Genomic DNA, 14,727 nt, shown 5'->3' on the forward strand with positions numbered 1-14,727 from the left:
CGGAAGTATGTCATGGCGGTTGCGAAGTAGTAGTAGTCGTTAATTGTCATATATATTGTAATGTTTGTAAGTTGGTATCCGGTCAGGGTTGTTTGCCGTAGACCGTGCAGTGTCAACGTCACATACCTACGTAATAAGGCATTCGGTGGGCGGCGATCCGTCCCCTGTTTTCCCTCTCCGCCGGCTGCGGCATTCGCCGACGACGGGTTCATTCGTTTCGAGAACCAAGAAAAATGCTACCCTACCTGCCTCGCACCTGCCACTGCCTCGGCGGCAGACGGCATGCTCCCGAGAGTAGTACCGCTACGACCTTATCTGACGCAGGGTGTGCCTAGGTGCAGTATACTACGTATATTATGTACGTACTACTAAGTAATCAAATCACGTCGCTACCTGCCTGCCTGGCCACCTTGCTACTTACTATACGTGCGTGCCCCCATTTCGGCATGAGCGCCATGTACTAAGAGTGAGGGGGAGAGAAGAATTGGCCTACCTCGTTGAGGCTCTACCCTCTTCTAGAGTCTGTTGTCAATGTCGACGCGCAACGCCGCCTGCCGTGGGGCATCACGCTGGAGGGATGTTGTTGATCTGGTCGAGCCGGTGGAGACAGACGGTGCTCGACGAGGAATAAAGAGAGCAGCCGCCGCTCGCCGCTCGTCTAAAGCGCACGAGAAACGAACCATCACTGCAAGCTGCGAGACAAAGAGTAACGAAATTCGTAATCGGATTCATCAATCGACCAGCGCAACAACGCTCGTGGGTGTCATATTTATATATATGCGACATGCGCAGTGGTGTATATATGCCTCCTGATCCATCATCAGGATACATTAATCCTCCCAAAATAAAATAAAAAGTCAATCTGCAAATCCGTTGCCGTCGTGAATCTTACACGGGCATAGTCAACCATGATACCGCCCACACTGACTCCCGCCCTGCGACAAAAACTTCATCGTCTGAGGATCATCCGACGTAGGCACCCATAACAAAAGCAGCAGTTTACACCGCCCCTCTGCATCCTTCCCTCCTTTAGTCCGAGTCGCTGCTGCTGCTGCTGCTCATGCCGCGGCTGCCGTGCTTCTTCATCTTGTGCTTCTTGTGCTTCTTCTTGAAGGCGTGCTCCAGGACGTTGGCGCCCACGGCACCAGCACCCACGGCCGCAATGGTACCGAGCATGCCGCCGCCGGCCTTGTGCGCCGCCCAGCCGGCCGCGCCGCCGCCCACGAGGGTGGCGCCGAGGCCGCGCTCGCCCTCAGGCCCACCAGGCCCACCAGGCCCAGCAGGGCCGCCGGGACCGCCGGGACCGCCGGGGTACTGCTGCTGGCCGGGAGGGCCGCCCGCATACGAGGAAGCCGCGCCGCCGCCGTACTGGGGCTGACCACCGTAGCCACCGCCGCCGCCGTGCTGCTGTTGTTGGCCGCCGTATTGCGGCTGCTGCTGGTGATACGAGGGCTGCGGCGAGTGTCCGCGGTTGTCGTAGCCGGGCTGCTGCCCCTGGGCGTACGTGGGCTGCTGTTGGTAGCTGCCGCCCTGCTGGTGTGGCGGCTGGCCGTAGGGGGCGTCCTGCTGGGGGTATGGCGAGTGGGACTGCTGCGAGTATTGCTGCTGCAGGTGGTGGCGCCGTCAGCAGAGGTGAGGGGAAACGGAGGGGGGGGGGGATATGGCTCACCTGTTGCGGGTAGCCGCTGCCGTAGCCCTGCTGCTGCTGGCCGTACTGTTGCGGTTGACCGCCGTAGCCCTGCTGGCCGCCGTAGCCGGGCTGTTGGGGCGGGCCGCCGCCTCCGTAGTAGTCGTTGGCGGACATTGAGACGGGGAGCTTGTTCTTGTTCGCGGGGGAAGCGATGGCGGGGTGAGGCAGTCAGTCCGTAGGTGGGCGGGTGATGGCGACAGAAAGGACGGCGCGCGGAACGAGCCAAGGGCTGACCGAGCGGTATTTATGTGCGGATGGGCACTTCGTATTTCGGTAGGTTGAGCGAGCTGCCACTAGCAGTTGCTACTGTGTTTGGTGTCGAGGAGATGGCAAAGCCGAGGAGACACAAAGCGCCGACGAGGCTGGAGGCTTGCTAGTTAATAAGTGAAACGGAGAGGAGCCAGAGGCAGCCAACACCCCCCTGCAAGTATGGAAGCTCCCCCTCTTCAAGCTGAACACGGTGCCTGCCAATCGCCATACCTGGTGAGTAGCAGGTGGCACCCGAAAAGCCACGCTCGCACCAGGCGCTGGCGTGGCCGCACTCGTGGTGCCACGGCGAACCCCATGATGACGGGGGGCGTGGTGAAGGTGGGACGGATGGATGGATGGATGGTAAGGGTGGCATGGGGGCAAGTGACGTGCGATGCGATGCAGCGCTGGCGCACCCATTGGAGGGTCTGTGGAGGGGCCTGGCGTTCCGCTGTGCTGGCGGTCAGGGTCCGCTCCCCAGGGCCAGGGGTGCCCCGACTCAATCAATGGAATCGTGGCGAAGCAACCCAACCCACTGTAAAGGCAGCCGGCGCAGCACCCTCAAGACCCTCTAGGTTGCCCTCCAGCCAGTAAGCGTGGGCGGCAACCCCCGGTCTGGCAGGCGAGGCACCTGGCGAGGCGCTTCGGGGTCTCCATGCATTCCATTGTGCATCCATCGTCTTCTTCCATGGTCAAGACCCCTCCCTCCCTCATCCCCCCCCCCGCCCCGCCATCGCCATTCGCATCGCCGTCCGCATCGCCATGGCCCATCCCCAGCGGGCTTGGCGTGCGTGCGTCTGCTTGCTGCAGGGACCCTTCTCACCTTTGACGGCATCACGAATGTGCGGGACCCGGTGGTTTCACCGTAAACATCGCCAGCAATGTCCGCCTCCTAACCCCCGCCGGCTCGCATCGATGCCAGTGGCGGCGGGGTATGCCTGGCCCAGTCGGGTAATTTTCTGCCCCGGTCAAAGAGACGTAGCTCGGATGCGCCGTCTGACCGAGTCCTAGGCTGCGAAACGTGTGCCAAAAGAGGCAAAAAGAGAGCAGACGCGGTGGGGAGGTGAGCGGCACATTGATTCATTACAGGATATGGCAGTCGTCCCATTCTCCCAGGAGATGTCTGCCTGACGCCGCGACAGACACCCAGTCGGAAGCCGTGATGAGGTGATTGGGATGCGGGGCCGGAGACGTGTCAGCTGTGCCATGCGCATGGCTGCCAGCCACTCGGCGTCGTCATCTCAAGTCCGATCCGACGCGTGTGCCGACGGCCAGAGCTGCGTTCTCCTTGCCTTGTCCTACGAGCGAGCGTCAGATCCGGCGGCGATATGAGGCTCCGTAAGGGTCCACGTAGCCCGGCAGGTAGGTCGTCACGCGAGCGGGCGGAGCCGATGCGGTGCGATGCATCGACGGCATCCCCAGGGCATGCCGGAGATGGCAGTGCAGATGTGACGAGTACCTACCGTGGCTTCTGCGGCCTAAGGAGGGTTAAAAATAGCTGCTACTTTGTACGTGAAGGTTGGCTCGAGAGACACCAGGAACGGCCTCGAGCGAGAGCCCTCGAAAAACGCCCCGCTTGTGGAGGGGACCTCACCTTCCACGGCTGCGCCACTTCATTCCACTGCCATAGCCACTGCCATTGATGACCACCTGCACTGGAAGTCAGCTATAGCGCTGCCTGGCTTCCAGCGCCAGAGGTCCAGGTTCAAGGCTCCGCACTTGTCACAAGCTCATCTTTCGCCGTTGTGACGCCGATAGAGGCGGCCCAAAAAGTGCCAGATTTCATGGTGACACGGGAAATGGAGGCACTCGGGGATACGTCATCCGGTGCTGCTGCAGCTCCGTGAGCGTCGCTAGCATCGACGACGATCGTTTCAGCACCATGTTTACTAGCCTTCCTCCGCGCAAGGATATCGACGCCGTTAGGGCCGCACGATCCCACGACTCCGACCGCGAGGATTCAGACACGAGCGGCCCGGACCGCGCTCCGTAGTCTCCAGCGACTTCAACCTTGCAGCCCACTGTTCGGGGTGACGTGCATTCCCCAATCCCGTCCCGTCCTGCCTCAGGCAAGTCTTGCCGCCGCTTATTCGCCGAACCATGCCCTCAGCTGTTTCATCCTACTCTCTGATCGCAAGACCTCCTCAGATGGTGACCCATCGTCGTTACGTCGGAATGCTAATCGGAGAATTGCGCCAATCCGGCCAGCAGCTTCAGCCAGACCCCGTATTCTGCTCCGAAGTTCGTCCCCTTCGATCCCGGAGACGACCCAGAACTCCTGCCAAAAGGTGTGTTGCAGCCGCGCCTTACATGCATAGTCATGCCAGCCGTCTCTGGTCATAAACCCCGTAGTTAAAAAAAGGATGTCCAAATCCATTCCGAAGGGCTTGAACGCCGCTAGAGACCAATCGACGATGCCTGTTATTTCGAATTGGTCCCTGTCGACTAGAATGTTCGTTACGGAGAAGTCGCCGTGCGTGAGCACTTGTGGATAGTCTCGGCTGAAGAGGGAGGGAAGACCCTCAATGAGTTTGGGCAGCGTCGCGTTCGGCAGAATAGACGACAGTGGTTCTTCCGCCAGTCGAGAGAGCCGTTTACAGATTTCTTCTTGTTGGTTGGCCTGGGGTCGGCGGTGCACCGATCGAGAGCTGGACCAACATCGTGCAAAGTACCTTGGAAGATATGAGCAATCTGGCTTTCTGAATGGTTCTCGGTTTAATATGGGGGTTTACCGAGCCAGGTGCTTGACAAAGACTCTATGCTTGGCTTCGTCGCCGGGATCCATTTCTACCTCAAAGGACAGAACTTCAATGCAGGGGGAGCCTCGCAGATAGGGCATGGAGTAGATGAATAGCGGCGGATCAGCCCCCTCCAAATTGCCGTGACAGGTCGACTCCGGCACAAGGTCGCCATGTATCTCCTTGGCCAACTTCACGATCCCCTCGTCGAGTGCGGCACCTGGTTCTCTGAAGGATACAACGAGATCTTGTGGCCCAGGGCAGCCTTTGCAGACGACGGTGTAGCTCATTGAGCCTGGGCTCTCCACGGGGCTAACCGTCGATGCGCCGGAGACGGATTGTGCAACTTCGTCACATTGCTTCTGAGTTGGTGATTTGCGGCCGCTGAAGAAGCGGTCGGTTGCCTCTTGGGCCCAAGAAGCCTGGGTCATTATCGAAGGTGTAGTTTTCTCGTGTCGTGCCAACGGTGGAGGGTACAGCGTGAAGAGTCGTTGTCTGCTGTGGTGGAGGGTCGCAGTTCTGGCGAGCGGGGAAGTCACGATTGCCTGACCAACAACAGATGCAACAAACATGCTGGGATTAAACCAGGCAGCAACCCCTCATGCAAACCCGCTTTGATGCAGGACAGAGCTTTGGATTTCTCTGACTGATAAGTTGGTACCCACGGCCTGTCACCATTTGACATTTCTGATTATAGATAAGTCACCGTGTAGAAGTGACTACTTATAGGTACCTTAGAAGGTATTCGGGCCCGAAACTATTATCGGTCAAACATTACTCTTCTAATAATTAAGTGAATAATAGCTATTGCCTGTTACCCGGGACTGTATCGGTTACGAGCTACACGTCCGGATATAAAAGGAGTACAAATATCTTCTTCAACAGCGTTCCAACACGTAACTTTGGACATCATCATTATCGCGCTTCATAGCCGGCGTGCCCATTCCCAATTACGATCAGGTTAACTCTCGAGTATGAAAATGGCTTCTGTCCAAACCCTTTCAGTTGTAGAACTCCCTGGTCTTCATCACGCGCCCAGCGCTGAAGACTTTACCGAACCTTGAAACGTGTGTACGCCCGACTGCTCCCAGAATCCCCAGGCATTTCCACAGGACCCTGCTGAGTTCTTGCACCTGACCAACCTCGCAGGCTTGGTTGCGCTACAGCTCTTGGATGGCTTGAGCGAGGGGACCAATACTGAGCTCCTGGTCGGGCCACAGAGCACTTTGACGATGGACAGTAGAGATATCATCGGGTTCGAGCCCGCCAAAGTTACTACAGGTTGGCTCTTCCAGGTAGGGAACGATAGAATCATTTCTTGCAAGTGCGGCGACGTGTATGCTCCCAAGAAGCACATGCACGGACCCTGGAGACGTTGAAAGCGGCTCTTCTTCAGGAAGGAATCATTGCCTAACATTCTGGACGCTCGCCCCCCTCAATGGCTTGGTCGACTTGGAGATGACTGCGATGGCGGTAGCAAAGATAGCAGAATATTTTGTTTCTTGTATTGATAGCAGTGCAGTGTGGAGGATACAGTCACTCATTTAGCAGAATGAAGTAGTTCCCATCGAACACTTTGTCATCAGGCTGTCGGGCTACTAGTGGCAGATAGCCTTCTCCCATCCAAGCCAAGGTGCCGTTTGCTAGAACATAAAGCAAGCCAATGAAAAAGGGCCGTGCCTACATCCTGTGTGGCATAGATAGGTGAATATCCGCTTTACTGTTCAACTCTCGCTATATATAGATGCGGTTCTCTGCATTGGAATTCGATCTTCACCATCTATGCTGGCTGCCAACTTGAAATGTATAGCATGGTACTCATTCCTCAAATGTCGGGTTACTCAACCACATACGAATCTTGGTCAGGGCCGAAATGTCATGTCGTGTCTCTGACATGGTATAGTCCTTCATCTCGCCGTCGATCCAACCTTTCGTACCCCGGCTAGTGGACAGCTTCTCCCCGATCCTACGAGAAGAGCCAAAGTCAATCAGAATAGGTCTTTTGTCTTCTGCCACGAGGACGTTTGTGGGGTTGAGGTCGTTATGAGCCCAGCCAAGCGAATGTAGATGATGGACTGCTGACTCCAGTGATTTGATAAAGAGCTCTTTGTCTTGGATGATGTGGCCGCTCTTTAGGTAGCTCTCCAAATCATGGAGATGTCGGTCAAGGACGAGGCCAGTGATATAACCTCGTCGCACATGGCAGCCATGGTATCTCACGATGTTTGGGTGAGGTTGGCTGGCCAGCATTTCCATTGCTTCTGCCTCTTCTGCCAACCCCCCACGGAGGAGATGCACAACCTTATTCTTCGAAAAGATGTCGTACAGCGCGATCCTGGGCCGCTTGATGAAAACGTCTGGTGGGAGCACCTCAGGAGCCTTGGTGAAACTAAGGCCTTGGGACCATTGGGGGAAAATCTCTTCGTCCGGAATCCGAGCAAGAGTATCGGTAGCATGTTGAAATGAGATGTCTGCCTTTGGCTTGTTCAACTGGCCGTAGTATATCATGTCGTCTTCCACCAGTGCGAACATGGTATATTGGAAGTCCCCGGTATCCTCGTCAACTTCTTCAGACACCCAGAGCAGTTCCTCCCAACTGGTAACCTGTGGCGCCATAGCGGAAAAGTTGTCAAAGGGTTTGTGCTGTCTGGTGAATGCTCGGATACTTTGAGTCGGGTGCGTTTCAGTCACCAATTATAGACGAAGTCCGCTAACGTGCGATCGAGCACGTTAGTGATGTGGCTACGAGAGATTCCCCGCGCTTCTCATTTCTCATGTAGCGGCGGTACCGAGGTAATCCCGACTTATATAAGGAGTATTTGCTATTCGCAGAGCCTATTTTATCTAGTCGTAAAGCTATTCTATATTTTCCTATATCTGCTGCCCGTCTAAATGCTACGCTAGCTATTTTTAATATTTAAATATAGAATAATATAAATATTCTAAATATTAATATCTTAATTATAATATATTATTATAATATATCTTTAATATTAATATATTAATAAAGCTTTATTTATTTAATCAATATATTTCTTATAAATATATATATATATATATAATCGTAATTTATATTAAATTAGTATAGAATGGGGTCTTAAAGTAGAATAGGTTAGCTATATACCTAGCGCGGGTCTGCTGGTTACTGGGCCAATATTGACGCGCCGGCCACCTCGAACTTCTTGTCCTGCAATTGCGCATTCAGATTGATAGCTCGTCGTGCCTGCCTCAACTCCAGATTCCCGCTTTTTGCTGTTTCTGGATGCTCGCATTGGGAGCGACTCGAGTCTGCGTGTGCTGCCAATGTCCGCTACATTAGCAACCCAGAGATTGATTGACGACGCGGAACGCAGAGAAACCGTAAGATGGGTGAGCTTCTCGATATCCTATGATGCTGCCTTTCCATCATTAACGCGAATCACTGTAGGGTCAGCAAACATTCGCGGCTCTACAAGGAGTTCAAATGCCGTCGCGCCTGCGATTTCTACCGCGTCGACAAAGAACAAACGCGCTCGAAGCGCCGTCGACGATCACGAAGGAGCTACTAGTCAACACCATGAGCCGCCAGCAAAGAAATCTAGAGTGAGCTCACCGCGCAAGCCGTCGAAGCCAGTCACAACCACTCAGAAGGGCGGTCGCCACCCTGGTGTCGAGCCGATCTCAGCTCGAAGCCCAATCAACGAAATTCCTACCGAGGTCCTGGCAGTTCTCATGTTTGGTGGCGGTGAGAACGGCGAACTGGGCCTTGGGCCGAGACAGACAGAAGCACGGAGGCCTCGTGCGAACACATATCTTGACCCTTCGGATTCGTCCAGGTTCCATGTCGTTCGCTTGGCTCCTGGCGGCATGCACACGATTGCGTTGACGGTCGACAACAAGATTATATCCTGGGGTGTTAATGACAACAATGCCCTCGGGCGCGGTACTGATTGGGATGGCGGTTTGCGGGATGTTGACGCAGAGTCTGACGATGAGGGCGAACTCAACCCTCACGAGTCGACTCCCGCCAAAATAAACTCCACCGTTTTCCCTCCAGGGACGAAGTTTGCGGACGTGGCTGCTGGTGACAGTTGCAGCTTCGCTTTGACAGACACTGGACTCGTCTATGGATGGGGCACGTTTCGTGTATGCCTGCACTCTTTCTCGTTGTACTACCTCCACTAATGATTAGGCAGGATCCAGAAGGCAAGGAGGGTTTTGGATACCAACCTGACGGCACCTTGATCAAGAAGCAAGAAACGCCCACCCTGATCCGTGGCCTCCAGAACATTGTGCAAATCGCCTGTGGAGCCAATCACGCCCTCGCCCTCGACGCCAGCGGCAATATCTGGGCTTGGGGGCGTGGCAATCAGAACCAGTTCGGCCAACGCCTCTTTGGCCGTCATCAGGAGAGCCTTCTTCCTCGTATTGTTCGGGTGTGTAGGGGAAGCGCCAAGTATATCGCCTGTGGCGAGTATCATTGCTTTGCCGTTGACCAAAGCGACAACGTCTGGGGCTGGGGCCTCAACAGCTTTGGTCAAGCAGGCGACGCAAAGTCCGCTGGGGGCAACGAAGCACTTCTCCCGTTTCCCATGAAGATTCCAGGTCTCTGTGGCAAGGGTGTCACACTTCTTGCTGGGGGCGCTCATCATTCGGTGGCTGTGGCGGCGAACAATGACTGCCTTGTATGGGGCCGCATCGACGGGGGGCAACTTGGTGTTAGCTTTACATCGGAACAGCTTGAGGACGAGGCGATCGTGCGTCGTGATGACCGCAACAAGCCACGCATATGTCTACGCCCTACACTGGTGCCTCACGTCGGCAAGGTCATCCACGCCGCCTGCGGCACCGACCATACTATATTCGTCAGCTCAGATGGCCATGCGTATTCCACGGGCTTCGGCTCAGAAGGACAGCTTGGGCTCGGCTCTGATGACGACGTGAGCGTCGCAGAGCGTATCGTCGGCAAAGCAGTAAAGGACAAAACATTCAGGTGGGCTGGAGCTGGTGGGCAGTTCTCGGTTCTCGCCGGCCCCTACGTTTCCAGCCCCTAAGCCCGTCTTAAACCTATCGTCGCCTCCTATGGCCTGGCATCTTCCCACTCTCTGGCGGAGACGTGTGGGCTGCATCGAAATGGACGCATGTTGGTTGGGAAGTAATCGTCACGCCATGATAGGTCGTAATATGAACCTATCTAGGCGCTTCCCACCTGGCCGCAGCAGCCATTTTTACGATATTGCATCGCCATTGCAGTACGGTATCATGAAATATAGTGAGAAGACAACTGGGCCAGCTGTCGCCACTGTTGGTCCGGCACGTGGTTGGAAGGGTATCATCGACCTTGTTCGTTCCGCTCCCTGCAAGTGAGTTGATGCAGGGCACCGCGCTTGAGATCCGCTAGGTGATCCGAACTGCCTAAGCATGCCAATTCCCAATGTCATATCGCCTGAAACATGCACTTTGACCTAGGAGTAACTCAGGTCTCCTTCAGCAACCAACATATGTTGCTCAAAATTTGGCAGTAAAGAAAGGGCTTACAGGTTGCACCCTGTCCAGCTTCGCCATGTCTTTGAAATAATATATAAGACGGAAACTTATCCCACAGTACGAGTCTTTAGGATCGTATTAACTCCTGTTTTCCGGTATCTTGGTTACATACAAAGCCTGCTCATTCAGATCGAATCCGAGCCGCCCATTGCCGATCCTCGCGTGGGGTTAGGAGGAGCGGAGAGAATCTGAGCCCCCGTCGACAATGCGTAGGAGGCGATGTTAGGGATACCGTACAGGGCGATGTGATAAACGCTGAGCTATCTAATAGGATCGTTTGGAATGTCTCTTGCGGTGCGGCGAGTGGCTGTTGATTCAAAAAATCGTGTTCGATGGTACTGATGTTTCTGCATGGTCCCATCCTCCTGACACGCAGGGTGGAACATGTCACTTGAAGCGGGTGAACATCAAGCCGGAAGACGGTACAGCTTACACTCCTGGATGTCGTGGTTCAGCCTTGCGCCTCACCCGTCCCTGTTAGATTCTTGCCAAAACGGGCGGTCAGTGCAACGCTCCATTTTCCAGTTAACGGTAGCCAGGCTGTCAGGCTGTCACGCGGCTGTCAGTCGATATTGGTGTAATATAGGGGTCCGCCCACGGAAGGTCCCCTCATCTGAACAGCAGCAACCATGCTAGTATTATTTTCTTTCTTGGGTTTACATACCGGCTAAAGGACCAGGAGGCTCATCAAGCATGGGCACCGTCGTGTCACTGACGGTGGACCGGGTTTCGGGCCTCATCGCATTAGGCAATTGGATTGGTACGTATCTACAAAGACAACTTGTCGCTAAACCAGAACATGAGGCTAATCAATATGCACCACAACCAACGTGCTTCAAGTTACGTTTACTGCACCATTTCTCTTGGGCATTCTTTTGGTGAACCATCTAGATGGAACATTATCTGCTGCAAGCTGGTAAGATCCTGAAAGGGCATAGGCGCACATCCGGACGGTGTATAGTGTTGATCTCCGTTCAGGTCTGTGCTAGCACGGCAGCTGCATTCCAGTGACTGGCCATCGCTGCTCCGATCGAAATCCGTTGCAAGCAAGAAAGTTGATCGGAGAGTGTCTGTCGTGGCCTATCTCAACTTGGCCATGACCATTTTCGGCATCATCTCCGGCGTTGTCTCCGTTGGTGGTCACTACGGCTGAAACCCAATCCGTACGACTCCTAGAGTAATAGTATGGTGGTGCATAGCGACCGCCTGCAGGGCAAATGGCTCAATATCCCAGACATCATTCTCAATAATAACGGGAGCTTGTTTTTCAACGGTACCTTTTAAGACAAACCCCGGGAAGACTTCCCGTATTTGTACGGCGCGGGTCTGTTCGGAGAACTGATATATCGATGCACCGGAAGCCATAACGGTACTAACGTCTAATGTGCGTAATTATTCGGAACTCCTAGGAGAATCGACGGAGGGCCTCCCCTGCTTCAGGATCCAGGTTCAAAGTAGAGCGTTCCTCTTCACATATGTGCTGGAGCTGTCAAGGCGTCGGTTAAGATCGTCTCTTTCTTCATGAACGGGTCAACCCCTTCGTTGGATTCTCTGTTCGCAAGAGACATCAAAGAGAAGCAATACAAAAGCGCCGAGACATATCCGCTTTGGGCCGTGGAGGACGAGACACATCTGGGAAGTGAGGGCGCATCTCCAGCACGGCTGTGGGGCATTGTCAAAATACCTTGGCCGGTGTTCCGGGTTACAACTTCACCAAGGTACCTTCATTCTACCTCCCTTACAGCTGGAGTCCTTCCGGCTGGGACACTCGAGCCGGCCCGCGGGATATCCTTGCGGGCTCGGCGGTGCCATATGCGAGGTTAATGGAAGTGTTGGGTACCGTTTTTAGCGGCACTACACGAATATAATTGATCTCTATAATAGTCTCCTCCCCGATCTCGCTCCTTGGATAATTAGCGTTTAATAGATATCATCGATATGACTTAAGCTATATAGATAGGTATAGAGAGCGGTAGGACTAGAATATATAGCCGGGTATAAGGGGGAGGCGCCTCGTCTTTACATGCCTCCTCCTTTCCTCTCCGCGCGACTGTTCAAGACGATATACTAGTATATGGACAGGCAGTATGGCTCACAATACAGACACACACCAAAATCTACACAATTCCCAGTGACCAAAAGCGACATGAGCTTTAGGCTCCCGGACGTCCAATAATTATAGGTTATAGGTTATAGGTACCGAGGGAGGTACATTGCACGCGAGGCTACCTATGCCTTAACCAGTGTCGAACGCAGGCCCGTGTTCGACACGCTCTTGACGACCCCATCCTGCGATACCTCAAAGTCGAATTCATCCACCGGGAAGCTTCCGTAGCGTGAACTGTCCACCGCGAGCCAGTTGCTGCACGCCTCACTGGGCTTCGACGGCGTCGGGCTACTGGCTCCGACCGTTTCCTGTGCAACCCGCCATCGTCCATGTTCGATGGGATAGATGCGCGCGTCCAGTTCGCAAGGCTCGATCCCCTTCTGGTCTGCCAACGCCGCGAGAATGGACTTACCTGCCAGTGTCCATGACTTGATCCTCAGGCCGGGCCCACTATCCACGACGAGTTCTAGGCTTGACGAGTTTCCGTTCCCGACGTACCGCCCAGCGTAGGCCTTCTCAGCCTGTCCCCTCGCCAGCGCATCCGCGGCATGCACCACCGCTTCAGTCACGACATCCAGCAAGTTCATACTCGGGTTGCTCGCCTCTTCCGCCGCCACCATGATGGTTCCGCCGATTTCGTAGTCAGGGATGAGGAAGATGTACGACGTCCATCCGGGCATAGATCCGGACTTTGTGTATACGTCGATGGGCCGGTTATCCGGTGTGAGGTGTGCGAGTCGGAAGATCTCCCAGGGAGCGCCGACGTGCATGGCGTATGAGCCGGCGAAGGCCGCCGGTTTGAGCCACATCCGGGTGCGCGCGGGAGAGAGGAGCGTGCTGTTGAGGATGGCACGAGTGTAGGATGTGAGGTTCCGAGGTGTGGAGAAGAGGCCGGCGGTGCTATATGTCGTCAGAATCTACAACGCAATAATGGGTGAGCAAGACGGGATCCTCAAGACGCACTAGTTGAAGTTGCCGATGTCGAGGGCAAAAAAATTGGCCCCGACTCCCGCCGGGATGATGCCCCGCGACAGGTCCGGCACCTGGAACCCCGTAGCCGAGAGGCCCAGCGGACCAATGATACTATCGTGCAGGATCCTGTCAAAAGGTTTGCCTGTTATGTTCTCCATAGCCCAACCGAGAAGCATGTAGGCTTGGTTCGAGTAGGCGGCCTTGTCGCCGGGCAGGACAGTGAACTGATCCCTTTTGAGGACCTCAAGCATTTCTTGTAGAAGTCAGAACGGCAAAGCCGCGTATCGTGACACATACGGGGCTTACTTGAGCGGGAGCACATAGGCATAAAGAGGTTGTCACAAGTCGGCACATCCTTAGGGTCAGGCTTTGGGAAGCCGACCTTCTCTAGCTCGTTCCCGCGGTTGATGAACTCGTCGAAGGCGAATCCTAAAGCTGTCAGACACAGAGCCTCACCACTATCCCATCCATGGACTCAATACCGTTTTTTGGCACGCCTGCCATCTGGCTCGCCAACATCCGCAGAGTCACCTCTTTGTATGGCTCATACCCCTTGAGCTCCGGCACGTACTCCCCAATCAGCGTGTCTAGCTTGTGCGGCGCATTCAGCAGTAGCGCCAACACGTTGAACGTTTTCGTTACGCTCATGACGCGGTACACCGTATCCGAGTCGACCTTTGTAACGCCCGTCGCATTCCTCACAGACGCAGTGTGGTGGTACTCGAACAATGTTGCGTCCACTGATGTCAGCTGCACGGAAAAAGATGTCGAGACGTTCCACTTGGTTGCCGGGGCCTTGAGCATGGCCTCGATTTTGGAGAAGAGCCCGGACGGGTCGAACCTGGCCGGATACTTGGGTGGAGGAAGAACTGGGCCTGCGGGAGGACAGTGTCCTCCGATGGCTGTCGCAGCAACACAAGAAGCTCCTACGAGCGCGAGAAGAGCGTTGATGACCATCCTTACAGTATGAAAGCTGTTGTTCAATAACTTATTTGACGGTCTTAGTGCTCTTTCCCTTTTCTACGATGGCTGTACGTCTCTCGCGCTGGCTTAAGTAGTGTTGCTAACGGGGCAGTGCTGTTAGGAATGACAATGCGAACGCGTGTCGTCAAATTCAAGCTTGACGTGTACGACATTCAAACGGAACAAGATGATTAGCAACGTCACGGGCGAAGGCCGCCTGGCTGCGTTCTTCTCGATGTTTACTACCGACAGCCGGGGCCACTAAGTTAGTTCCGGGGCTGGGAGTGACATGGCCGCGTTATACTCCCAGTTGAGCTGAAGCTGCTGCCCACCGAGTGCGCAGCATGATAGTGGCGCCAGCCGCGCGAACTCAAGGGTATATGGGCATGAACCGTACTCTACTTCGTATTGTCCCGCCGTTCAAATACTGCGCGACTGCCCGAACGGGGTGACAGTCGATGGCAGACTTCGTTGGACGCGTA

The 14,727-nt window shown here is 54.7% G+C and overlaps 6 protein-coding genes across 6 annotated transcripts; 2 read left to right on the forward strand and 4 right to left on the reverse strand.

Annotated features, from left to right (window-relative positions):
• Positions 1-723: 723 nt before the first annotated feature.
• JDV02_006552 (uncharacterized protein) lies at positions 724-2,097 on the reverse strand. Its single transcript, XM_047987961.1, has 2 exons — positions 1,670-2,097; positions 724-1,605 (listed from the first exon to the last, which is right to left on the reverse strand). Exons 1-2 carry the CDS (start codon positions 1,802-1,804, stop codon positions 1,030-1,032), a joined length of 711 nt encoding a protein of 236 aa, XP_047843952.1. The 5' UTR covers positions 1,805-2,097; the 3' UTR covers positions 724-1,029.
• A 1,655-nt stretch (positions 2,098-3,752) lies between these two features.
• On the reverse strand, positions 3,753-5,178 carry JDV02_006553 (uncharacterized protein). The gene is made up of 2 exons (XM_047987962.1): positions 4,672-5,178; positions 3,753-4,611 (listed from the first exon to the last, which is right to left on the reverse strand). Exons 1-2 carry the CDS (start codon positions 5,106-5,108, stop codon positions 4,026-4,028), a joined length of 1,023 nt encoding a protein of 340 aa, XP_047843953.1. The 5' UTR covers positions 5,109-5,178; the 3' UTR covers positions 3,753-4,025.
• Positions 5,179-6,242: 1,064 nt separating this feature from the next.
• JDV02_006554 (uncharacterized protein) lies at positions 6,243-7,407 on the reverse strand. Its single transcript, XM_047987963.1, has one exon. The coding sequence runs from the start codon at positions 7,291-7,293 to the stop codon at positions 6,496-6,498; it is 798 nt and encodes a 265-aa protein (XP_047843954.1). The 5' UTR covers positions 7,294-7,407; the 3' UTR covers positions 6,243-6,495.
• A 442-nt stretch (positions 7,408-7,849) lies between these two features.
• Positions 7,850-10,197, forward strand: JDV02_006555 (uncharacterized protein). Its single transcript, XM_047987964.1, has 4 exons — positions 7,850-8,046; positions 8,105-8,802; positions 8,853-10,111; positions 10,137-10,197. Exons 1-3 carry the CDS (start codon positions 8,043-8,045, stop codon positions 9,708-9,710), a joined length of 1,560 nt encoding a protein of 519 aa, XP_047843955.1. The 5' UTR covers positions 7,850-8,042; the 3' UTR covers positions 9,711-10,111; positions 10,137-10,197.
• Positions 10,198-10,896: 699 nt separating this feature from the next.
• On the forward strand, positions 10,897-11,356 carry JDV02_006556 (uncharacterized protein; the record flags this gene model as incomplete). The annotated part of the gene is made up of 3 exons (XM_047987965.1): positions 10,897-10,963; positions 11,044-11,119; positions 11,182-11,356. The coding sequence occupies 3 exons, from the start codon at positions 10,897-10,899 to the stop codon at positions 11,354-11,356; spliced, it is 318 nt and encodes a 105-aa protein (XP_047843956.1).
• A 1,076-nt stretch (positions 11,357-12,432) lies between these two features.
• JDV02_006557 (uncharacterized protein) lies at positions 12,433-14,086 on the reverse strand (the record flags this gene model as incomplete). Its single annotated transcript, XM_047987966.1, has 4 exons — positions 12,433-13,210; positions 13,274-13,535; positions 13,589-13,711; positions 13,765-14,086. The coding sequence occupies 4 exons, from the start codon at positions 14,084-14,086 to the stop codon at positions 12,433-12,435; spliced, it is 1,485 nt and encodes a 494-aa protein (XP_047843957.1).
• Between the last annotated feature and the right edge of the window lie 641 nt (positions 14,087-14,727).

Source organism: Purpureocillium takamizusanense, chromosome 6 (assembly GCF_022605165.1).
Source record: "Purpureocillium takamizusanense chromosome 6, complete sequence".
Lineage (NCBI taxonomy): Eukaryota > Fungi > Ascomycota > Sordariomycetes > Hypocreales > Ophiocordycipitaceae > Purpureocillium > Purpureocillium takamizusanense.

What these genes read in the sequence shown, in the direction of transcription:
- JDV02_006552 (XM_047987961.1), bottom strand. Translation starts at nt 1,804, where the DNA reads ATGTCCGCCAACGACTACTACGGAGGCGGCGGCCCGCCCCAACAGCCC. An exon ending in GCAGCGGCTACCCGCAACAG is followed by an intron (nt 1,606 to 1,669) that starts GTGAGCCATATC and finishes CACCACCTGCAG; the next exon opens with CAGCAATACTCGCAGCAGTC.
- JDV02_006555 (XM_047987964.1), top strand. An exon ending in ATGGATGGGGCACGTTTCGT is followed by an intron (nt 8,803 to 8,852) that starts GTATGCCTGCAC and finishes ATGATTAGGCAG; the next exon opens with GATCCAGAAGGCAAGGAGGG.
- JDV02_006554 (XM_047987963.1), bottom strand. Translation starts at nt 7,293, where the DNA reads ATGGCGCCACAGGTTACCAGTTGGGAGGAACTGCTCTGGGTGTCTGAA.
- JDV02_006553 (XM_047987962.1), bottom strand. Translation starts at nt 5,108, where the DNA reads ATGACCCAGGCTTCTTGGGCCCAAGAGGCAACCGACCGCTTCTTCAGC. An exon ending in TTTGTCAAGCACCTGGCTCG is followed by an intron (nt 4,612 to 4,671) that starts GTAAACCCCCAT and finishes ATATCTTCCAAG; the next exon opens with GTACTTTGCACGATGTTGGT.